The following is a 25114-nucleotide window of genomic DNA, read 5'->3' as shown; positions in this document are numbered from 1 at the left end:
GGGGATCACTGGAGCCAAGGACCCTGGGTTACAACGACGACTTCATTTCATAACTCTTTGAATATTTCTGCGACTAACCTCACAGCATTTTTTTTTTTTTTTTTTGGTCTTGCACACAAGTCGATTTCTTACATAGAACTTGTCTAACCCAGGCGAAATGGTTGCAAAGCATGAAAGGGCTGAGTGGAAAATGGGACCCACGGTATCATGAAATACATTCAGCGTGGAAACTACCTGAGTACATTTACTGCTAAGTGTGCATTTGGGGTGAATCAGAAATATCACAACTGCCATTAAAAGGTGTCAGTGAAGAGCTCACGATCCCTGTTCTCCATCCCCTACACCACTTTGAGTTCAGTGGTAAACATTTACTAAAAGATACAGGAGCTCATGGGCTTCTCCCATGGTGGGGCCAGTGGCAGAATCTGCCTGCCATCTCAGGAGACACAAGAGACATGGGTTCGATCCTTGGATGGGAAAGATCCCCTAGAGAAGAGAATGGCAATCCGCTCCAGTATTCTTGCTTGGAGAATTCCATGGACAGAGGAGCCAAGCGGGCCACAGTCCATGGAGTTGAAAAACAGTCAGAACGACTGAGCTACTCACACACACACACAGGAGCTCACAGAGGCATTAAAAACAGAAAGTGTGCCTGCTGATCCATTGCCATAGAAAGACCTTCTGAAGGAACCCTTTATAAAGAACATTCACATCAATCCACCAAAGCGGAAAGGAAGGGCTGATGGGGAAAGGCTGGATTACTTGACTAGGTCCATGAGAAGAGTCATCCCTCAGTGTCCATGGGGGGCTTGTCCCACGACCCCTGCAGACACCAAGTCCCACAGATGCTCAAGTCCCCCAGAGTTGCCCCTGTATCTACGGGCCCTGCATTCTGGGATTCAGCCAACCGTGGGTGTGAAACCCACAGACACGGAAGGCCAACTGTATTTCAGCATGTCTGGCAAATTCATTTGTTTAGAAGTTTTGACTGAGTGCCTGCTGTGGGTTAGATGCACTGCCCTCGGAGCCCATGAGAGAGCAGACAGAGGCCCTCTGCGTTTTCTCAGAGTCACCGGCTGTTTGGTTTTCGGGTTCCTAATCAGGTGCTCACAATGCTTTCACATGTCACCCAGAAAGGTGATTTCTAAATTTCAGACTCTGTCCAGCAGAGAACGGGGTCATCCAGGCAACTCACCATACTGGCCTGCCACGGAAAGGGAAGAGATGAAAAACAAAAGCTTTCTCCCCACAAACAGATATTCGAGGACGTAAGATGCTCACGCAGGCGGTCGCTGTAAGCTATCACTGCTGCCTCGCTGACTGTACAGTTGAAATAGCATCAAGCACAAATGTGTGGATTCTTCTACTTTGGGGGGAAAAAGTTCCCAAAGTGAAGTATGTGTTTAGAAAGTTCTGAAAACATTTTCTATACCCTCAGCTCGATCTTCCCAGGGTGTTACTGATCTTCTGTGCAGCCAAGAGAGCATGGATTCTTTCAGGGTAGGAGGGTGCAGCTGGGTGCCTGGCAGCAGGAACCAGAAGCAGTCCAGAAGTGTGCAGAGAAAGGTCCCACCATCAGCACACACCACGTGGGAGAGAGTTCTTTTCACTGGGAAAATGACTACTAGGATCGCTGACTGTTTAACACTTAGGTTCTGCAGGGTTGGGAAGAATCCCCTGGAGGAGGAAATGGCAACTCACTCCAGTATTCTTTCCTGGAGAATACCATGGACAGAAAAGCCTGGTGGCCTACAGTCCATAGGGTTGCACAGAGTCAAACACGACTGAAGTGACTTCTTAGCACACGGCACACACTGCAGGATTTAAGACTGAAACATCTATTAAGGCACATTTCTTAAGTGGACCCCATTCTCTTCGATTATATCTGTGGTTTTCAACTGGGGGCAACTCTGCCCCACTGGGGACATCTGGCAATGCCTAGAGACCTTTCTGGCCATCACTTCTAGGGTGGGCACTGTAGGCCTCTAGTGGGTAGAGGCCAAGGATGCTTTGAAATATCCCATCTACAATACACAGCATGTCCCTACCACAAGGAATGATCAGGTCCAAAACGCTAATTGCACTGAGATGGAGAAATCTTGGGCCAGATTTACCAGTCATGGTGAACACCAAAGTACATCCTGATTTTGTGTTCAGTCGCTCAGTTGTGTCTGACTCTTTTGTGACCCCATGGACTGTAGCCCGCCAGGCTCCTCTGTCCATGGGATTCTCCAGGCAAGAATACTGGAGTGGGTTGCCATGCCCTCTTCCAGAGGATCTTCCTGACTCAGAATCGAAGTTGCATCACCTGCGACTCCAGCATCAGTGGGAGGATTATTTACCTGCTGAGCCACCTGGGAAGCCGCAATATTCTGGTGACCTTTATTTCTTTTCCATTTAGTATTTTTTCTAAATTAAAAGAAATCATATTAGCAGCGCTCCTGGAGGTGAATTTTTCTAAGAGGTGGAGGCATTGTGGATGACGTCAGCGGGACCGTTTTGGAAACAGCAGATTGAAATACTGGGAAAAGCAGAAGCAGTCTAAATTCTCTTCTTGCACAGTGAGCCCATGCCCTCTTGAATTTATAAAGCAAGTGGGTGGTAAAAAGCAGGAGGTATTTATGGATGGAAGATAACGCTCATCAGCCCATTGGCATTTTCCATCAAACGCACAAGGATTACGCTGAGTCACTGCGTTAAGAAGGCTTGTGATGGTTTCAGAAGTCCCACTGGCAGCCTTTGAGAGTGACTCAACAGGACATGATTAAAAAGCGGCCTGCCCCTCTTGTTGAAATGGGGACTCTGGAAGGAGCTTCAGTGGACACCCGAGATTCCATAACGGTCCAAGTTTCACACCCGCCACACCCCAGATGGAAATGAGACAACCCCTCTCTGCCAATCCCTAGTTCTGACAGAATGCTTCTTGTCTTCTCTGGGACAACCTCTGGGCTAAGAGAAAAGATGGCTGTAGCTTTTCTGAACAAAATTCAGAAACATCGCATATTCCGTAACTGCCTGTCAACGAGAGTGTCCTTCCCTTTGAATTGACTTGTCCTAACGCTTGTGGCCACCATCTTGGGCAGCTTTCACGGGACCAGCTTGGCTGGCTGCAACCAAGTCGCTTTTGTTCTTTCAAATCCCACAATGGTATGAGTTCTCCTGGAGTCTGGTTTGGGGCCTTTCTGGGAGAAGAAGAAGGAAGCGGGGATTCACACTCAGATGACACCAGCAGTGCCATTCCCTGGGGTCTGACGGGCTCTGTCCTGGATTTCATCTTCATTTAAAAAAGGAAACTCCTAGTTATGAAGACACGGCATCCGGATTCCTCATGCTCCCTGCAGTGGCTCTGAATAAGGGAGGGGGATGTGCAGCTGGGATGGGATGCATCCTATGGAGAAGCTGCATCCTGGAAAATGAGAGCATCATCCCATGGGGACCATCGCAAGGAAGGCACAGGAGGCTCCTGTCACCCATCACCTGGTCTGTGACTCCTGAGGAGCAAAAGGGTGGAAGAGGAGCCTAAGACAGTCAGAGACAAATCTAAAGTTCTAGTTGGAGGGTCTCCCAGATGCCTCAAAGATGCAGTTTACCCAGAACGCCTGCTTGCTGTACAGGCTTAATTTGGGGTCCAGTTCACTTATGTAGCATGAGTTCTTTTAGACTGGCTTCAAAGAGTCTACACTAGGAGCAGAGGAAAGTGCATAATGCATATCCATACAAATCTAAACTCTTCTTTTTCTAGAAATTTCAGCCTTCTAAATCTCAGTTCGGCCCCAATTTTCATCTTTAAAATAAAGACTGTTATAAGAGAAAAGGAAGGACACTACATAATAACCAAGGGACCAGTCCAAGAAGATACCACAACGGTAAACATATATGCACGCAATACAGAAGCACCTCAATATATAAGGCGAATGTCAGCAAACAGAAAAGGAGAAATGGGCAGTAACACAGTAAGAGTGGGGGACTTAACACTTCACTGACATCAACAGACAGATCATCCACATGGAAAATCGATAAGGAAGTATGAGCCTTAAATAACACATTAGACTAGGTGGACAGAATTGGTGATTACAGAGTACTCCATCCAAAAGCAGCAGAGTACAATTTTGTTCCAAGGCCACTTGGAACATTCTCCAGGACTGACCACATGCTGGGCTACAGAGTGAACCTCGGCAAACTTAAGAAAACTGAAATCCTGTCAAACATCTTTTCTGACCACAACGCCATGAGATCAGAAATCAACTAGATACACACACACACACACACACACACACACCCCTGCAAAAAAACACAAATACAGGGAAACTAAAAAATCTGCTACTAAACAGGCAGTGGATCATTGAAGAAATCAAAGAGGAAATAAAAAATACCTAAAGACAAATGAAAATGAAAACACAACAATCTAAAAACCTATGGGACTCGGCAAAAGCAGTTTGAAGAGGGAAATTCATAGAGATATGAGCTTACCTCCAGAAACAATAAAAATCTCAAATAAACAACCTAACCTTACATCTCAATGGACAGGAGTTTAAGCAAACTCCAGGAGACAGTGAAGGACAGGGAAGCATAGTGTGCTGCAGTTCATGGGGTCACAAAGAGTCAGACACGACTGAGCGGCTGAACAACAACCACCTCACACCTAAAGCAACTAGAGACAGAACAAATACCCCCAAAGCTGACAGAAGGAAAGCAATCATAAAGACCAGAGCAGAAATAAACAAGATAGAGACTAAGGAAACAACAGAAAAGATCAATGAAACTAAAAGCCCGTTCTTTGCACAGATAAACAAAACCTATAAACCTTTAGCCAGATTCATCAAGTGAAAAAGGGAGAGGGACCAAGGCAATAAAATCAGAAATGCAAAAGAAGAAGTTACAACTGACTCCATTGAAATACAGGCCACCATGAGACTACTATAAGAAACTACATTTTTAACCTTTTAAAAATCTTGTTTCCTCAAACACCTTTGATATCTTGAAATTCCCTTGGGGGCAGGGAGGGTAGAATGTGCCACAGGTTTCCAAGAGTGTTATGTGCTATAGGGTTATATGTTTTAATTACTTTTCCCTAAGAATTAGGAGATAAAACGATTTCTGTGAAATAGCATAATGATACATTAATTCAACCTTGTATATCACAAGCTGCTCTAAATTTAACATACTTAAAATGCATTGCTTCTGGAGAAAGTTCTGTATTTTCTTTAAATATAGTTCACATGCAGATTTAAGTATCTTTCATTTCATGAAAATGTTCATTAATGCACTTATATTTCATAATATTTGGACAGCTTCATTCTGGCATTTTCTTACTCGAGTAACTTTCTGTTTTCTGCAGTTAATCTATGTAAATTAAAGTTTATATCAGTCTTATATAGGCACAGAAGATGAGATCTAGAAAGCTGGAGCTCTAAGAGTCACCTTCTAATACCCTGCCAGGAACCAGTGACACAGCCAGCATCTAACTTCTTTTGACTGAATCCATCCACCCCAGCTTTCTTCTTCTACTTCAAGGGCTCAGACACACCACCTCTGGGGCTTTCTCTATGTCCACCATGATATCTGAACACTCCAGGTCTTATCCCTAGTTTAGAAGTCAGAACCAGCTGGATGTTTTTGCAGTGATTTATCCTCGTCTGGATAAGGATAGCATATGGAAAAGCAGAGACATTACTTTGCCAACAAAGGTCCATCTAGTCAAGGCTATGGTTTTTCCAGTGGTCATGTATGGATGTGAGAGTTGGACTATGAAGAAGGCTGAGCGCCGAAGAATTGATGCTTTTGAACTGTGATGTTGGAGAAGACTCTTGAGAGTCCCTTGGACTGCAAGGAGACCCTACCAGTCCATTCTGAAGGAGATCAGCCCTGGGATTTCTTTGGAAGGAATGATGTTAAAGCTGAAACTCCAGTACTTTGGCCACCCATGCGAAGAGTTGACTCATTGGAAAAGACTCTGATGCTGGGAGGGATTGGGGGCAGGAGGAGAAGGGGACGACAGAGGATGAGATGGCTGGATGGCATCACTGACTCAATGCACATGAGTTTAAGTGAACTCCGGGAGTTGGTGATGGACAGGGAGGCCTGGCGTGCTGTGATTCATGGGGTTGCAGAGAGTCGGACACGACTGAGTGACTGAACTGAACTGAACTGATCCTCGTCTGGGCTTCCCCAGTGGCTCAATGGTAAAGAACTCGCCTGCCAGTGCAGGAAACACAAGATACACGGGTTTGATCCCTGAGTCAGAAGATTCCCTAGAGGAGGGCAGGGCAACCCACTCCAGTATTCTTGCCTGGAGAATCCTCATGGACAGAGGAGCCTGAAGGGCTACAGTCCATGGGGTCGCAAAGAGTTGGACATGACTGAAATGACTTAGCACACAGCACATCCTCATCTGTCCTGAGAAGTCTCACCCCTAGAGACACATGAGGCAGGCCAGGCACTCAGATCAGCCAGACTTCCTCCAATCCAGCCCAGCAGATGGGCACAAGCAATAACCTTTCAAAGAAAGAAATATGCATTTCTCCACACAGAGAGAGCACACTCTGGGGGCGCTGGGGGTGGGGCATGGCCATGTATGGTTGATACCATACACCATATTGATGAAACAGGACTTCAAGTTAAAAACATAATTTTAAAAGAAGACTTTTGCTTTCAAAATGTGTCCTACCAAGAATATATAATTGTTGCCTTGGGCTTCCCTGGTGGCTCTGAGGGCAAAGAATCTGCCTGCAATGAGGGAGACCAGGGTTCGATCCCTGGGTCGGGAAGACCTCCTGGAAAAGAGAATGGCTACCCACTCCAGTATTCTTGCCTGGAGAAGTCTATGGACAGAGGAGCCTGGTGGGCTACAGTCCATGGGGGTCACAAAGGGTCGGACACAATAGCACACAGGCATATGCATATATATATTCTACATAAATACCCTCGCTCTCCCTACTGCTGCTCCTTCCCTGCCCAGTTCCCCTGTTAGGTGTCCTCTGGTTGGGAGGCTGGAGTGGGTCTGCCCTGCAGTCACCATGGCAACAGGACACATTCACATTGAGTTTGGGGATTCTGGCTTTTCCTGCCCAACTCAGTAGCCAAAACACACACCACAGCAGGCAGATTTTTTTCAAGAGTCTGTCTGTTCCCAGCCTTCCTTTCAGGGTCAAGAACAGTTGTTTACTTCGGGCACAGGGTCTTATCTGGAACAAGCAGCTACATTTTAATCCACAACCCATCAAGCTAATTGAAACATGCATCTCACCTCCAACATCAGCTGGGTGAATTCTTCATTACTGAGGAATGAAGGCTTCCAGTCCGGCTGAATGTCACAGATTTCAGTTTGCGCTGAGACTTCTAAAAAAAAAAGCACAAACAAGCTTTTAGACGGAAAGACACCTAGAGACTGGAATTAAGAAATGATACACGTGTTATTTCTATGCAATTTCGTATAAATGTGTAGTTTAATAAAAGAAGCTGATATAAGGACATACGCCACTCTGATCTCCAAGGATGGGGTACAGTGGAGATAACAGACCCTTGATGTTTTCTCCTTTTGACCTTTAATGAGGTCTCTGGGGAGAGAGCACCCCACCCTCTGCACTGGGGGTAGTGCCTGCGATTAGCACATGGTACCTTGCCCTTGAATTTCTACGTGACAAAGCCCATCAGCAGCAGCCGAAGTCAGGTAGTTGCCACCTGAGCTTTCCTGGTGGCTCAGTCTGTAAAGAATCCACCTGCCGTGCGGGAGACGGGGGTTCCATCCCTGAATGGAGAAGATGCCCTAGAGAAGGAAAGGGCAACCTACTCCAGTTATCAAGGCAACAGGAACAAGGACAGGGGTGGAGGGGCATGTCCTTAAGCTGCTTCTTCACGGTCTAGGCGAAACAAAATACTTCAGTGAGCTGGGATTTTAAAAATTCCAGAAACATCTTAAGGCACGAAGTTCCTAACCTACTGCGTTTGTGCAGATTGCAATGTATGTCTCAGCACTTCCAATTACTGAAGTATAATTCGTTATACAAATACCTGCTGCTCAGTTGCTTTGAAGGCCAGAATTTACTTTTCCTAAAACCTTCTGGGGTTAATCTGTACTTTGCCCCTTTCAAGTAACTACGTTTTTCACAAGATGTTATTCGTATTTGTAAATCTAATAGTCACTGGTCGACACAAGACTCTGTAAACACTCTCATTTTCCTGTCCTTTTGTGTGTTTTTTTCTTTATAATAGTTGATAGAAATTGTTTTTTTTCCTATTCATGATTTAGAAGAATTTCTTTGTGCTTCACAACTTGGTAATTTTGTGTAAATTCTTAGCATTTTTGTCAAGTTTGGGAAAACATCAATCAAGTTTCTTTCCTAGAAGAACTGCAAAATTTCAGGGCGTTTCACCTTTTTTTTTTTTTTGGTTCACTGACTAACCTGCAATGCTCTTGCTTTGTTTTTTAATTTTTATATAATTAAAAATAATTTTTTTTATGTGGACCATTTTTAAAGTCTTTACAGAATTTGTTACGATATTACTTCTGTTTATGTTTTGGTTTTTTGACTACAAGGCGTGTAGGATCTTAGCTCCCCGACCAGGGATGGACCCCACACCCACTGCATTGGAAGCTAACGTCTTCACCACTGGATTACAGGGAAGTCCACAACTTTTACACAGTTTTTAAAAGTGACTTTCCACTTACAATTATTTTAAAATCTTGGCTATATTCCACACGTTGTACAGCACATCCTTGAGCCTATCCTACGCCCCACAGTTCATCCCTCTCATACCTCCACCCCTTGACTGTCTGCCCCCATCACTGGTAACCACCAGTTTGTTCTCTTTATCTGTGAGCCAGCTTCTTTCTTGTTATATTCACCAGTTTGTTGTATTTTTTTAGACTCTCTATATAAGTGATATCATACAGTATTTGTCTTTCTCCATCTGAATTATTTCACTTAGTATAATGACCTCCAAGTCCATCCATATCACTGTGTGCTAACTCGCTTCAATACTGTCCAACTCTTTGCAGCCTTATGGACTGTAGCCCGCCAGGCTCCTCTGTCTATGGGATCCTCCAGGCAAGAATACTAGAGTGGGTTGCATGCCCTCCTCCACGGGATCTTCCCAACCCAGGGCTCGAACCCACATCTCCTACATCTCCTGCATCGGCAGGCGGGTTCTTTACCACTAGCACCACCTGGGAAGCCCCCATATTGCTGCAAATGGCATGATTTCATTCTTTCTTATGGCTGAGTAATTGCCTGTTGTGTATATGTGCATGTATTCTTTATTCATTCATCTGCCGATGAACACTTCAGTAGTTCCCAGGGATTCTAGCTCCCTGACCAGGGATTAAACCTGCACCTCCTGCATTAGAAAGCAGTCTTAACCACTGGACTGCCAGGGAAATCCAAACAATTCAGTGTCATAATCAAATCTCTGATTTTTCTCAGAGATGGCTGAGGAATAGGAAGGGGAGACCACTTTCACAATAGAATGGGAAAGACTAGAGATCTCTTCAAGAAAATTAAAGATACCAAGAGACCATTTCATGCAAAGATGAGCACAATAAAGGACAAAAATGGTATGGATCTAATAGAAGTAGAAGATATTAAGAAGAGGTGGCAAGAATACACAGAAGAACTATACAAAAAAGATCTTCATGACCCAGATAATCATGATGGTGTCATCATTCACTTAGAGCCAGACATCCTGGAATGTGAAGTCAAGTGGGCCCTAGGAAGCATCACCGTGAACAAAGCTAGTGGAGAGGATGGAATTCCAGTTGAGCTATTTAAGATCCTAGAAGATGATGCTGTGAAAGTGCTGCACTCAATATGCCAGCAAATTTGAAAACTCAGCAGTGGCCACAGGACTGGAAAAGGTCAGTTTTCACTCCAATCCCAAAGAAAGGCAATACCAAAGAATGCTCAAACTACCCCACAATTGAACTCATCTCACACGCTAGTAAAGTAATGCTCAAAATTATCCAAGCCAGGCTTCAGCAGTATGTGAACTATGAACTTCCAGATGTTCAAGCCGGATTTAGAAAAGGCAGAGGAACCAGAGATGAATTGGCCAACATCCGATGAATCATCAAAAAAGCAAGAGAGTTCCAGAAAAACATGTATTTCTGCTTTATTGACTATGCCAAAGCCTTTGACTGTGTGGATCACAATAAATTGCAGAAAATCCTTAAAGAGGTGGGAATACCAGATCACCTGACCTACTTTCTGAGAAATCTGTATGCAGGTCAAGAAGCAACAGTTAAAACTGGACATGGAACAGCAGACTGGTTCCAAATAGGGAAAGGAGGACATCAAGGCTGTATAGTGTCACCCTGCTTATTTAACTTATATACAGAGTACATCATGAGAAATGCCAGGCTGGATGAAGCACAAGCTGGAATCAGGATTGCCAGGAGAAATATCAATAACCTCAGATATGCAGATGACATCACCCTTATGGAAGAAAGTGAAGAAGAACTAAAGAGCCTCTTGATGAAAGTGAAAGAGGAGAGTGAAAAAGTTGGCTTAAAACTCAATATTCAGAAAACTAAGATCATGTCATCTGGTCCCATCACTTCATGGTGAATAGATGGGGAAACAGTGGCAGGCTTTATTTTTGGGGGCTCAAAAATCACTGCAGATGGTGACTGCAGCCATGAAATTAAAAGATTCTTGCTGCTTGGAAGAAAAGCTATGATCAACCTAGACAGCATATTAAAAAGCAGAGACATTACTTTGCCAACAAAGGTCTGTCTAGTCAAAGCTATGGTTTTTCCAGTGGTCATGTATGGATGTGAGAGTTGGAACATAAAGAAAGCTGAGCGCCGAAGAATTGATGCTTTTGAACTGTGGTGCTGGAGAAGACTCTTGAGAGTCCCTTGGACTGCAAGGAGATGAAACCAGTCAATCCTAAAGGAAATCAGTTCTGAATATTCACTGGAAGATCTGATGCTGAAGCTGAAACTCCAATACTTTGGCCACTTGATGCAAAGAACTGATTCATTTGAAAAGACCCTGATGGTGGGAAAGACTGAAGGCAAATGGAGAAGAGGAAATAAATTTAAAAAATAAAAAGGAGAATGGGGACGACAGAGGATGAGAAGGTTGGATGGCATCACCTATGTGATGGACATGAGTTTGAGTAAGCTCTAAGAGTTGGTGATGGACAGGGAAGCCTGGTGTGCTGCAGTCCATTGGGTTGCAAAGAGTTGGATACAACTGAGCAACTGGACTGACTGAACTGAATCGAATCTCCACTGGCATTTGATGGGACCAACATTACAAGCTGTAGGTGACTGGGCAGGATGAGCAGAGCAATATGGTCCAAGTGGCTTCTAAATAGCAAGGGAAATACAGCCATATGGGAGCAATCTTTTAGGGAAGCATTGCAATTAACAGTGGAAGCCCCAAAGCCTACCATAGTGTAGGCTGTACTTATGCCCTAGAACTCCCAATAGCTCGTGCTCCCCAGCAACCAGCAGGACAATGTTGGGCTATATATGGTGAAGGAAGAATCTAGAAAATGGAGCAGAAAGTAGGCTGGTGGGGTGACTATCACCCTGCCCAACAGGGACATGTCTCCTTGCTCTGCTGTCCTCCCTACCCCATCCCTACCTTCTAAGGCAGACATCTGGAAGGGCAAGGGTGAGGACTGGGATTTGATGTTGGGAGAAGATGACATTGAACCAGCTGAGACTCACATAGGAAGAGGAAAGCATGCAAGTCAGCCTGGTCCTGTGGAAGTGACAGTTAGATGGCCATGAATAAGACTACTCACTACGCCCTATTATTGACATAATTTAGAGGCTTCTCTTCTGTAATAGCTCTGGAAACCCACTCCGGTTTCCTTGCCTGGGAAATCCCATGGACAGAGGAGTCTGGTGGGCTACAGTCCATGAGGTCACAAAGAGCTGGACACAATTTAGTGACTGAGCATGCTCCTGTAACAGATATTGATGACACATTTCCCTATGGATAAACATGGTCAAATTCTCATTTTGATTTGGAATTACTTCTAGAAGTATGCATTCCAGGATCAAGGTTTATCTCTTAAACTGAGAAAATAGGGATGCTTGGCAGATTACTGATGAAAGAGCTAAGTTATTTTAATGACTACCTGCATAGCTAACGGAGAAGGCAATGGCACCCCACTCCAGTACTCTTGCCTGGTAAATCCCATGGATGGAGGAGCCTGGTGGGCTACAGTCCATGGGGTCGCTAGGAGTCGGACACGACTGAGTGACTTCACTTTCACTTTTCACTTTCATGCATTGGAGAAGGAAATGGCAACCTACTGCAGTGTTCTTGCCTGGGGAATCCCAGGGACAGGGGAGCCTGGTGGGTTGCCGTCTATGGGGTTGCACAGAGTTGGACACGACTGAAGCGACTTAGCAGCAGCAGCAGCATAGCTAAAGTATCACATGGTCTCCCTTCAGGATGAAGGCAGAAAGTACACCAAAATCCACAGTTCTGGGCCTCCCTGGTGGCCCAGTGGCTACAAGTCTGCCTGCCAATGCAGGAGAAACGGGTTCAATCCCTGATCCAGGAAGATCTCACATGCCATGGAGCAATTAAGCATGTGCATATCAACTACTGGATAGAAGGAAATGGCAACCCATTCCAGTATTCTTGCCTGGAGAATCCCATGGACAGAGGAGCCTGGCAGGCTACTGTCCATGGGGTTGCAGGAGTCGGTCACAACTTAGCGACTAAACCACCACCACCACCAAATCAACTACTGACCCACGTTCCTAGAGCCTGTGCCCCGCAACAAGAGAAGCCACTGCAATGAGAAGCCCACACTGCAGTGAAGAGTAGCCCCCGCTCCCAACTAGAGGAGGCCCTTGTGCAGCAACGAAGACGTACCACAGTCAAAAATAAATTAAAAACGTGTATAAATCCACAGGTCTTAACCCTGACTGCATGCTGACTTCACCCGGGCATCTTTAAAAACGTGGATGTTTAGGCCTGACCCAGGGGTGATCTGGTAGAAGGCGCTTGCTCCATCCCCACATCAGTCATGTTTGTCTATTTCTAGGGTATAAATACTTAGACCCTCACTGGTTTCAAGCTGCCAACATGATGTCAGCTGGCTTGCAAAACTCTTAAAAATTTAACAATCATCTTTTGCAAGCGGGTACAAACTGGCCCCAGCTCACAATCTGGGTTCCATCCCTAGACATTCTGATGTGTTAGTCTGTGAGGTGTGACCCAGTTATAAGTATTTTTAAAAGCTTCTTGGGTGATTCTAAGGGGCCACCAGGGGTGAGAACTAATAGTCTTAATGGCCACACTGGGGCTTCCCTGGGGGTCTAGCGGTTAAGAAGGGGACACAGCTTCAATCCCCTCTGGTCTGGGAAAATCCTACATGCCACGGAGCAACTAAGCCCGTGAAGCTCAAGTGCCCTGGAGCCTGTGCCCGGCAATGAGAGAAGCCACTGGCATGAGAAGGCCGCACACACCACACAGAACACAGCCCTCACTCACTGCCACTGGAGAAGGACCACGCAGGGCAACAAAGACCCAGCACCACCAAAACATAAATGAATGAATAAGCGAATTACAAACATAAATGGCCACACTCATGAATTGCTATAATGTGGCTATGATGTCCGTACCTAAAAGAGTCCCATACATCATCTGTCGTAGAGAAGCAGTATGGTTTCATGTTAAAAACTTGGGCTCTGGAGGCAGACCAGCCTGGTTTAGATTCTGTGCCTTCCTGGCTGTCTAGCGTTAATGACCTAACATCTTTATGCTTCAGTTGCCTTGTCTGTGAAATGGAACAAACTCAAAGGGCCACTATGAGGTTCCTATCAGTTACACCCTGGTGAATTACTCTTTGGGGCTTCCCTGGTGGCTCAGATGGGTAAAGAATCTGCCTGCAACACAGGAGACCAGGCTCGATTCCTGGGTCAGGAAGATGCCTTGGAGAAGGGGATGGCTACCTACTCCAGTACTCGTCTGGAGAACTCTATGGACAGAGGAGCCTGGCGGACTACAGTCCATAGGGTTGCAAAGAGTTGGACATGACTGAGTGACTGACACTTTCACGAGTTACTCTCTGGAGGCCTTAACAACTCCTGCCTGGCTCAGGGTGAGCCCCAAATGAATGCAGATCATGCTCCTTAGAAGATGCCTGCAGAGTTCACAACCATTTGGATTATAAGTAAAGTTATTGCTTGTTTTTTGTTTTCATCCAAATTTTGGTCCAGCCACTATATCTCTTCATAAAATCTGTCATGGATTTTCTGTTCTCTTTTGTGTATGGGATAAGGATGAGGGAGATCTAGGGTTGATTCTGGTTGCATTTCAGTGGGTCGTGTGGGGTAGGGCTCAGTCTTATGAAGAAGGTGAGGTGGACACAGGAGCTCCAGGTGGTGGCAGGCTGAATTTCTGCCGACCCCTCCTCTCCAGCTACCAGATCCGACAATTCTGTAAGTCCACAGTGGGCAGAGCCCAGCATAAATGTCACACGGATGAACTTGATCCCAGCTGTCCTATTTCTCGGTGACACTGACCCGGTTTGAGTAATTTGCACAAAATATCTTGGTAATCAAACCAACCTGCTCTTTCATTTAGCTAAATCATCATTTAGGATATATAACCATTCTGCTTAAACTATTAGGGGCAATCAAATGCTGCTGCAATACTTTATTCCAATCCTGGCTTGATTGTTCTCCCCCAATTTTTAACAAAAGCAATTAACATGTTCTTTACTCTCCCCTGGGCAGCTTTGCAGGGGGGCAAAAAAGGAGGCTCTATCATTACTGTCACATTTGTAATAGGTATATACAATTATGACAGAAATAATAAAAGAATAACAAGTATAATGAAACTTTCTAGTGTCCCAGCTGTGCCCTCTCCCATGAAATCATCTTGTCTGGGAAAATGTTCAGTGAAGGAGAAGCCTCATGGCAAGCACAGAGGAACTGTAATTATCTCCTCAATAATCTGACATTTCTGACTTTAATATGCTTGGTTGCTTGGTGTCATGATTAAGAAAAAATAAAGAATTCTGCTCTTCTTGCTTGTTAATAGTTCCTGAATCCTCCCAACCGTTCTTAAATTTTTTGGTACCATCCACAGGCAAGCGGGCAATGCTAAGAGTTAAAAGGGTTTCGTGTGTGCTAAGCTGTTCTAATCATGTCCAACTCTTTGCAAGTCCGCGGACTGTAGCCCGCCAGGCTCCTCTGTCCATTGGATTCTCCAGGCAAGAATACTGGAGTGGGTTGTGCTGACCTCCTCCAGGGGATCTTCTCGACCCAGAGATCAAACTCACGTCTCTTAAATCTCCTGCATTGGCAGCTGGGCTCTCTACCACTAACACCACCTGGAAAGACCAAGAGGTAAAAGGATTGAAGGGGAGTAAAATGAAGAGAGGATAGTTTGAGAAAGATGTAAGTTCAATGATGGATTCAAGTTGTAAATTCATAGAATGGGATACTAGGTACCAAGAAAGAGGAACTAGCCATCGAGCTGGAAGCACACGGCTTCATCACACAAACATGATGTTCATAATATACGATTTCATCTGAATAAGGCTCCAACAGGGAAAAAAACCCATCTCTGGTATTAGAAGTCAGTCAGAGGGGACCTCCCTGGTGGTCCAGCGGTTAAGGATCCACCTTGCCAATGCAGTGGACACGGGTTCAATCCCTGCTCCAGGAACTAAGGTCCTACATGCTGCAGGACAACTACCCTGTGCACCACAGTACTGAGCCCGAGCACCGCACCTCCTGAAGCGGGTGTGCCTAGAGCCTGCGCTCTGCACCAAGAGGAGCTACCGCCATGAGAAGTCTGCACGCTGCAACGAAGAGTAGTCCCCACTCACCGCGAAGAGAAGGCCCATGTGCAGCATCAAACCAGCGAAGAAAGAAAGAACAAGGAAGAGAGGAAGGAAGCAAGATGGAAAGAAAGCAGTCAGAGATTATCTTTGAGGGGCATCTACTGGGGAAGCTTTTATTTTGTGACCTGGGTATTGGTTTCCTGGCTGCATTCACTCTGTGACGACTAATTCAACCATACAGTTATGACTCTGTATTTTCTGTATGTGAGTTATACCTTTATAAAGTATCAAAAAGTTTTTTATTTTTTTAAAGTGGACTGCTGGGATAACTAGATAATCTTAGGTCAAAGGATAAGTTCTGACTCCCTCCCTTTTCCTATATACAAAAGAGTAACTCAAAATGGGCCAACTATCTAAATGTTTAATTTATGGCTTATATCTAAATGCTTAAATTATAGCTTAAAATTATAAAAGTCTGGCTCCCCTGGTGGGTCAATGCTTAAGAATCTGCCTGCTGATGCAGGGGACATAGGTTTGATCCCTCCAAGAAGATCCCAAAAGCCATGGAGCAACTAAGCTCAGGGGCCACAGCTATTGAGCCTGTGCTCTGAAGCCTGCAAGTCGCCAGCTACTGAGCTCACGTGCAGCAACGACTGAGGCTGCGCACCCTGGAGCCCTGCGCTCCACACCGAGAGAAGCCACCACCACAAGGAGCCACACAGCACAACCACAGTGGTCCCCACTCTCCACTAGGGAGAAAGTCCACACACAGCAACACAGACCTGGTGCAGCAAAAACAGCAATAGATAAATATTTTAAAAAAGAAGTGAAAAGACAACTCACAGAATGAGGAATATATTTGCAAATTACATATCTGATAGGGGTCTAGTATCCAGAATGTATGAAGAACTCTTACAACTCAGCAGCAAAAACATTAAAAATGGGCAAAGGATTTGAACTGACATCCTCAAAAGAAGATGATACAAATTGCTATCAAGTCCATGAAAAGCTCAACATCATTCGGTATTAGGGAAATGCAAACCAAAACCACAATGAGATATCACTTCTGACCAACTAGGAAGTTTACAATAAGCGCACGCACACACACACACACACACACACACACACACCTGTCAACAAGTACTAGTGAGGATGTGGAGAAACTGGAACCTTCACACACTGCTGTTGGGAATGTAAAACGGTGCAACTGCTATGGAAAACCGTTTGGCAGTTTCCCTAAAACTTAAACACCGAGTTACCATTTGACCCAGCAGTTCCACTCCTAGATACATGCCCAAGAGAACTGAAAATTATATCCACTCAAAAATAAGTACAGGAATGTACACAGCAGCATTATTTAACAGCCCCCAGATGAAAATGCCCAAATATCTGTCAAAAGATAAACAGATAAATGAAATGGTATATCCATACAATAGAATATTATTTGGCCATAAAATGAAATGAAACACAGGCAGTTGCTAACATGCGGATGCTAAGTGAAATGTATGATTCCATGTGTATGGGGTGGGTTTAGTCGCTAAGTTGTCTCCGACCCTCGTGACCTCATGGACTGTAGCCCGCCAGGCTCCTCTGTCCGTGAGATTTTCCAGGCAAGAATACTGGAGTGGGTTGGCATTTCCTTCTCCAGGGGATCTTCCCGATCTAGGGATCAAACCCGCATCTCCTGCATCTCCTGCATTGGCAGGCAGATTCGTTACCACTAGCACCACCTGGGAATCCCCACAGGGTTTCTCTGGGGACAATACATTTAGATAGTGTTGATGCTTGCACAACCTCATGAAAAGATTGTACTAAAAACCACAGAGCTATAAACTTTAAAGTAGTGAAGTTTATGCTATGTGAGTTACATCTCATTGAAAAAACAGATTTGACATTAAGTCAGTTAGTTGTTTTTGATTACTTTTTCCCATGGTGTTGCTGAGAAGGCCAAAGACTTTAGGGGTGGTGGTGGAAATGAATGGAGCCATCAGTACAGTTTAAGTCAATGGGAAATTAATACCTGGGCATGGTGCCTGCAGGGCTGAATGAAAAGGACTGCTCTAGACATTTTTAATCAAGATGCTCCCATAGTTGGTGCTGCCCTGCTTGGGCTGGGTGCTACCTGAGTCTGCCCCTCTGGCTGAGAAAGCAATCTGGGGCGTGTCCTACCCCAAACCTGCTGGAGATGGGGTTTTTCTGGAGGGTGAAGGGTGTTGGAAAGAGGAAACTCATGACCAAGGAGGTCGGGTTTGCTGGGGAGAACCAAGCAGGAAGACAAACTGGATAAAAGTGAGAGAAAAGTGAAAGTGTTAGTCGCTCAGTCCTGTCTGACTCTTTACGACCCCACGGACTGTAGCCCACCAGGCTCCTCTATCCATGGAATTCTCCAGGCTAGAATACCGGAGTGGGTAGCCATTCCCTTCTCCATCGTATCTTCCCAACCCAGGGATTGAACCCCGGCCTCTTGCACGCAGGCAGATCCTTTACCATCTGAATCACCAGGGAAGCCAACTTGATAAAGCCGTCGAGTGGAAACGGCAGGAAGAGAAAGAAAAACGGAAAGAGGGTAATGGTTACCATTGTGTTTCTGCAGGAACCCAATGACCTTCTCCAGCACGGTGGTCTTGTCCATCTTCCGCGTGTTGCCAGGCAGCATGGAGCTGAGCTCTTTGATGAGGACATTGAACTGGTCCCGACGCTTCTTCTCAGACTTGTTTCGGGAAGCTCTGTCAACACAAAAAGGGACAGCGTTAGTCTCTCACTCGTGTCTGACTCTTTGTGACCTCACAAACTGTAGTCCCCTGAGTTCCTCTGTCCATGAGACTTCCCAGGCAAGAAAGCTGGAGTGAGTTGCCATCTTCTACTCCAGGGGATCTTCCTGAGCCAAGGATGGAACTCAGGTCTCCCTCATTGCAGCAAAGGCACAGGTTACTAGAACATTCCACTTTCAGAAGGTTTTCTTATGGGCTGGAGGTACTTTAGGTCAGAGGGTACTCTGCTGAGATTATCTGATCAAAACTTTTCAAGGAGGGACTTCCCTGGTGGTCCAGTGGCTAATACTGTGCTCTTGATGCAGGGCTCCAGGATCCATCCGTGGTCAGGGAACTAGATCCCACACAATGCAACTAAGAGTTTGAATGCTGCAAGCAAGATCAAAGACCACAGCTAAGAGCCGGTGCTGCCACGTAAGTAAAAACAAATATGCAAATAAGGGTTCTAATTAAAAAAACAGAAACAAACAAACAACAATAGAAATTTTTCAGGGAAAGGAACATTTGCCACATTTCCGAGCTGGGTGATGGGGACAGAGAAAATGTTATGCTAGAGTACTGGACACAAAGAAAGGCAGCATTAGTGAGTCTTGTCAGTCAGTCAGTCAGTTGCTCAGTCGCGTCCGACTCTCTGTGACCCCATGGGCTGTAGCCTGCCAAGCTCCTCTGTCCATGGGATTCTCCTGGCAAGAATACTGGAGTGGGTCGCCATGTCTTCCTCCAGGGGATCTTCCTGACTCAGGATCGAACTGTCTTCTGTATTGGCAGGTGGATTCTTTCCCACTGAGCCACCTAGGAAGCTCAGATGCAAAATCTTACAGATGAGCTCCACAGTCAGAGCTCAGACGCTCTGACTCCAGAAACGAATGACATACTCTTCATCAGTACAAAATAGCCCTGAAGGGTTTGCTTTAACAGCCCATCCTCAAGCCCAAACCAGGTTCCTTCTAACCCAGAGCACCCAGCTTCTGGTATCAAGTCACAAAGGATAGGCAGGCATCCCAAGCATCCAGTAGAGAGCCGGTACCACCAGGGCACAAGCCCTGTCCCCTGCTCCAGAGCTCATCATCCTACTGGGGAGTCCAGGCACACCCCCACAAAACCATCCACAAGCCACACAAGCCAACAACCAGAGCCAATGTGACAGGGATTGCACGTGACTGCCAAGCCACTAAATGTATCTGAACCCTTTTTAAAATGATACAGTGGGACTTCCCTGGTGGTGCAGTAGATGAGAGACTGCTTGTCAACACAGGGGACATGGATTCAGTCCCTGATCCAGGAAGATCCCAAGTGCTCAGGAGCAACTAAGCCCATGAGTCACAACTATTGAGCCTGTGCTCTAGAGCCCAGCAGCCACAGCTACCGAAGCCCATGTGCTCTAGAGCCCGGCAGCCACAGCTACCGAAGCCCATGTGCTCTAGAGCCCGGCAGCCACAGCTACCGAAGCCCATGTGCCTAGAGCCTGTGCTCTGCAGCAAGAGAAACCACTGCAAGGAGAAGCCTGGGAAGAATAGCTCCCGCTCGCTGCAACGAGAGAAAGCCTGTGCACAGCAACAAAGACCCAACACAGCCAAAAATGATAACTAAATTAATTAATTTAAAAAGTGACATGATGGAAACTTCAGTGCACATTACAAAGTGAAAGAGCCAATCTAAAAAGTCACCAGACTCAAGGGTCCAACCCTACGATATTCTGCAAAAGGCAATACTATGGCAATAGTGAAAAGATCAGTAGGCCAGGGGCTGAGGGGGAGGGATGAAAACAGAGTCCAGAGAATCTTTAGGGATGGGAAACCGCTCTGTATGATATCACAACGGTGCATGCATTTGCCCAAACCCATAGAATGTACAGTCCCAAGAGTGAGCCCGAAAGTATTGGGGGGATAATGACCTGTCAATGTGGCATCATCAATTGCAGCAAATGGACCACCCTTGTTGGGGGTTGTTGATAATAGGGGAGGCTGTGCGTATACACAGGCAGAGGGCATATGGAAAAAGAGGGCATGTGTCCTTCCACCCAATCCTGCTGGGAACTTACAACTGTCCTAAAAATAGAGTATATTTTTTTAAAAAATGACACAGTACACCACACAACTACAGAAGTAATCAACGTGAAGCCCCTCAGTTTGAGGGATCTTCCCACTGAGGCTCTGAGGACCAAAGGGTCCCGGGAACTTGGAGAGGAAACCGTGGCTGCAGGGGCTGCTTTGTTAAACAAAGACCCCCACCCCCACCCCCGCCACCCCCCTGTACCAGCCTGGGAAGCAGGGCTGTCCCAGAGGCCTTGATCCTTGGCATATCACAGCCCGGGGCCAGCTCTCAGCTCCGCAGGTCAAGCCCCTCCTCCACGGCTAGCTTACTTAAAGTTGATCCGGGCTGGGAAGGCGGACCCACGCCTCCCACATTCAGCCCAGATGGGTTTGTTCCAGAAGGTCAGTTTAGTGAGAGAACAGGGACCACAGCTGCAGGGCCCATCAAACTCAGTCTTCTTTCTGGTCCAGGCACCCTGGGGCCCAGGATGAAGGTGCCTGGGGCAGCTAGTCACCCACCAGGAGGTCACTGGCCAATGTGTGGCCCAGACAGGATGCTGGTGGTTGCTGCTGTTCAGCTGCTCAGTCGTGTCCGACTCTTTGAGACCCCATGGACTGCAGCACACCAGACTTCCCTGTTCTTCACTACCTCCCGGAGTTTGCTCAAACTCTTAGCTGTTGAGCCAGTGATGTCATCCAACCATCTCATCCTCTGCCGCCCCCTTCTCTTGCCCTCACTCTTTCCCAGCATCGGGGTCTTTTCCAATGAGTTGGCTCTTGGCATCAGGTGGCCAAAATATTGGAGCTTCAGCATCAGTCCTTCCAATGAATATTCAGGATTGATTTCCTTTAGGATTGACAGGTTTGATCTCCTTGCAGCCCAAGGGACTCTCAAGAGTCTTCTCCTACACCACGGTTCAAAAGCATCAGTTCTTTGGCTCTCAGACTTCTTTATGGTCCAACTGTCACATCCATACATGACTACTGGGAAAATCATAGCTTTGACTATACCGACCTTTGTCAAGCAAAGGGATGTCTCTGCTTTTTAATATGCTGTTTAGGTTTGTCATAGCTTTTCTTTTAAGGAGCTAGCATCTTTTAAGTCTGTGGCTACAGTCACCATCTGCAGTGATTTGGAGGGTGCTGGTGGCTTGTGACAACCCAGTGGGTTCCCCTTAGAGGGATTCACCTGCCTTGGGGTAGGTACCAATAGGTGTCAGCATCCACATAGATTCGGGCTCCCCCAAGAGTGCTTGGAAACCTAGGCACACACCCTACATACCCTTTCCCTGGACACTGTGATGGTCACAAACATTCTGCTTCTTGCTACCCAATTAGACACGACCTGTCCTTTTTATTCTTAAAGTTTTTGGCTATTCTGGGTCTTTGCTGCTGTGTGTGGGCTTTCTCTAGTTGTGGCGAGTTGGGGCTACTCTCCAGGTGCATGCACAGGTTTCTTACTGCCATGGCTTCTCTTGTTTCAGAGTACAGGCTCTAGGCACTCAGGCTCAGCAGCTGTGGCGAACAAGCTTAGTTGCTCCCCGGCATGTGAGATCTTCCCAGACCAGGGATCAAACCCATGTCCCCGGCCCCCTGCACTGGCTCTTAACCACTGGACCACCAGGGAAGTCCCTCGACCTGTCTTGATTTCAACACACCTGTTCATACATCACCTTTTGCTAATTTCATCTCAGTTTGGGATGTTTCCTGATAGCACCCAAGGCAATTCTTCAAAGTTCACCTAAAGCACATGGTCGCTACCCTTACCTAAGGGTCTCTTCCTGTTCCTGACCTTTTCCTCCTTCCTGTCTCTCCTTAGAGTTTTGGGAGGGCCCAAAGTCCTCTAGGCGTTTCTACAGAGGCCTCATTTCTAGCTGAGTCCCTATCCCCAGGAACGCTCTCTCCCAGTCACAGACTGACTGCAGGTGCAATGGTAAGATGCCGAGGGGCCTTTGTGCTAGTCCAGGGTAAAACACGGTGTTCAAACACATGAGAGGGAACAAAGGAGCCTTTAACTTTCTGAGTGACTGTCTATGCATTATAAATAAAATTTCAGCCTAGATTTGAAGAGCGACACGCAACCTCCTTAGCCAAAAAAAGCTCTATTCCTGTCCTGGTTTGCCCATTATAAATTATTGGTGAGCGGATAACACCCGGCTCATTATAACTCTGTTCTCTTCTTCAATGGGTGTAATGACAATGAACACAGCCTGGCAGAGCCGATGATGACGGCTTATATCATTAGTGACAGGAACACAAGCTTGTTTCCGTCAGCCTCCGCCTGGGACACACGACGGTGCCCACTGGAAATCGGTCAGTGTCAGTTGGATCCGCAGCTCTGAGCCAAGAAGGAAAAAAAAAGCCTTAAATGACCTTATTTCTGATAAAGGAGGCCTGTTTTGGCAGGCCCTGAGACCACCGGGCATAAGGCATCAGGAAAACAGGTTGAAAGACACTTAACCAAGCAGGTTTAGGGTTTGTTCTGTCCTTTGAGGCATTATTTATGTGAAACTCATCCATATTATATTTGTGGTTTGACGAATCTTAGTAATTGCCTGAAAGTGAAAAGTGAAAGTATTAGTCGTGTCTGACTATGTGACCCCATGGACTGTAGCCCGCCAGGCTCCTGTGCCCATGGAATTTTCCAGACAAGAATACTGAAGTGGGTTGCCATTCCCTTCTCCAGGGGATCTTCCTGACCCAGGGATTGAACCCAAGTCTCCTGCATTGCAGGCAGATTCTTTACCATCTGAGCCACCATAACCACCACAAAAATTCAGCTGTAAAATAGTTCCTTCATCCTAAAAAGTTTCCTCCTGCATCTTTGTTGTTGATCTGCCCTGGATCACAGCCCTGGGAACCCCTGGTCTGCGGTCACTGTTCAGTTCAGTTCAGTCGCTCAGTCGTGTCCGACTCTTTGCAACCCCATGAATCGCAGCACGCCAGGCCTCCCTGTCCATTACCAACTCCTGGAGTTCACTGAGACTCACGTCCATCGAGTCAATGATGCCATCCAGCCACCTCATCTTCTGTCGTCCCCTTCTCCTCCTGCCCCCAATCCATCCCAGCATCAGAGTCTTTTCCAATGAGTCAACTCTTCGCATGAGGTGGCCAAAGTACTGGAGTTTCAGCTTTAGCATCATTCCTTCCAAAGAAATCCCAGGGCTGATCTCCTTCATCCATGTTATTGTATATATTAATACTTCATTCCTTTTGACTGTCAATTCGTAGTTCATTGGGCTGTTTACAGTTTGGGGGTATTAAGAATAATGCTGGGGGCTTCCCTGGTGGTCCACTGGTTAAAAATCCACGCACTAATGCAGGGAACACGTGTTCAATCCCTGATTTTGTTAGATCCCAAATGCCTCAGGACAACTAAGCCCATGCACCACAGCTGCTGAGCCCGAGTTCTGAAGCTCTGTTCCACGAGAGAAGACACCGCAATGAGAGGCCTGCACACCACAATGGAGAGTAGTCCCCACTCACCACAATTAGAGGAAGCCTGCGCATAGCAGTGAAGACTGAGCACAGCCATTAATTAAATTAATAAAATAATGCGGCTCTGATTGTACAACATGGGAAATATAGCCAACACTTTGAAATAACTGTAAGTGGAAAGAAACCTTTAAAAATCATATAAAAATTAAACAAAAAGAATAATGCTGCTCTGAACATCCATCTCCCTGTCTCTGTATAGACATACGCATAAATTTCTCTTGGGTACATACTCAGGTATGAAATTGCTGGGTCCTATGGTAAAGGAGTTAGTCAAGGCTGTATATTGTCACCCTGATTATTTAACTTATACGCAGAGTACATCATGAGAAACGCTGGACTGGAAGAAACACAAGCTGGAATCAAGATTGCTGGGAGAAATATCGATAACCTCAGATATGCAGATGACACCACCCTTATGGCACAAAGTGAAGAGGAACTAAAAAGCCTCTTGATGAAAGTGAAAGTGGAGAGTGAAAAAGTTGGCTTAAAGCTCAACATTCAGAAAACGAAGATCATGGCATCTGGTCCCATCACTTCATGGCAAATAGATGGGGAAACAGTGGAAACAGTGTCAGACTTTATTTTTCTGGGCTCCAAAATCACTGCAGATGGTGACTGCAGCCATGAAATTAAAAGACACTTACTCCTTGGAAGGAAAGTGATGACCAACCTAGATAGCATATTCAAAAGCAGAGACATTACTTTGCCAACAAAGGCCCATCTAGTCAAGGCTATGGTTTTTCCTGTGGTCATGTATGGATGTGAGAGTTGGACTATAAAGAAAGCTGAGTGCTGAAGAATTGATGCTTTTGAACTGTGGTGTTGGAGAAGGCTCTTGAGAGTCCCTTGGACTGCAAGGAGATCCAACCAGTCCATTCTGAAGGAGATCAGCCCTGAGCGACTGATCTGATCTGATCTGATCTGATGGTAAGTGTAGGGCTTTTCTGGTAGCTCTGCTGGTAAGGGATCTGCCTGCAATGCAGGAGACCCTGGTTCGATTCCTGGGTTGGGAAGATTCCCTGGGGAAGGGAACAGCTACCCACTCTA

At 46.0% G+C, this 25114-nt stretch overlaps 1 protein-coding gene across 4 annotated transcripts in view; it reads right to left on the bottom strand.

Moving 5' to 3' along the window:
* The window catches only part of NPAS2 (neuronal PAS domain protein 2), a 198529-nt gene that overhangs the window by 75622 nt on the left and 97793 nt on the right, over nt 1-25114 (bottom strand). For all 4 annotated transcript variants that reach the window (XM_027554709.1, XM_027554710.1, XM_027554708.1 and 1 more), the window contains exons 3-4: nt 18343-18491; nt 7247-7338 (exon numbers count right to left, since the gene is read on the bottom strand). In XM_027554709.1, the coding sequence (XP_027410510.1) occupies nt 7247-7338; nt 18343-18491 (241 nt within the window). The remainder of the gene's footprint in view (nt 1-7246; nt 7339-18342; nt 18492-25114) is intronic.

Source organism: Bos indicus x Bos taurus, chromosome 11, assembly GCF_003369695.1.
Source record: "Bos indicus x Bos taurus breed Angus x Brahman F1 hybrid chromosome 11, Bos_hybrid_MaternalHap_v2.0, whole genome shotgun sequence".
NCBI classification, from domain to species: domain Eukaryota; kingdom Metazoa; phylum Chordata; class Mammalia; order Artiodactyla; family Bovidae; genus Bos; species Bos indicus x Bos taurus.
This window is presented reverse-complemented; position numbering and strand designations above follow the sequence as displayed.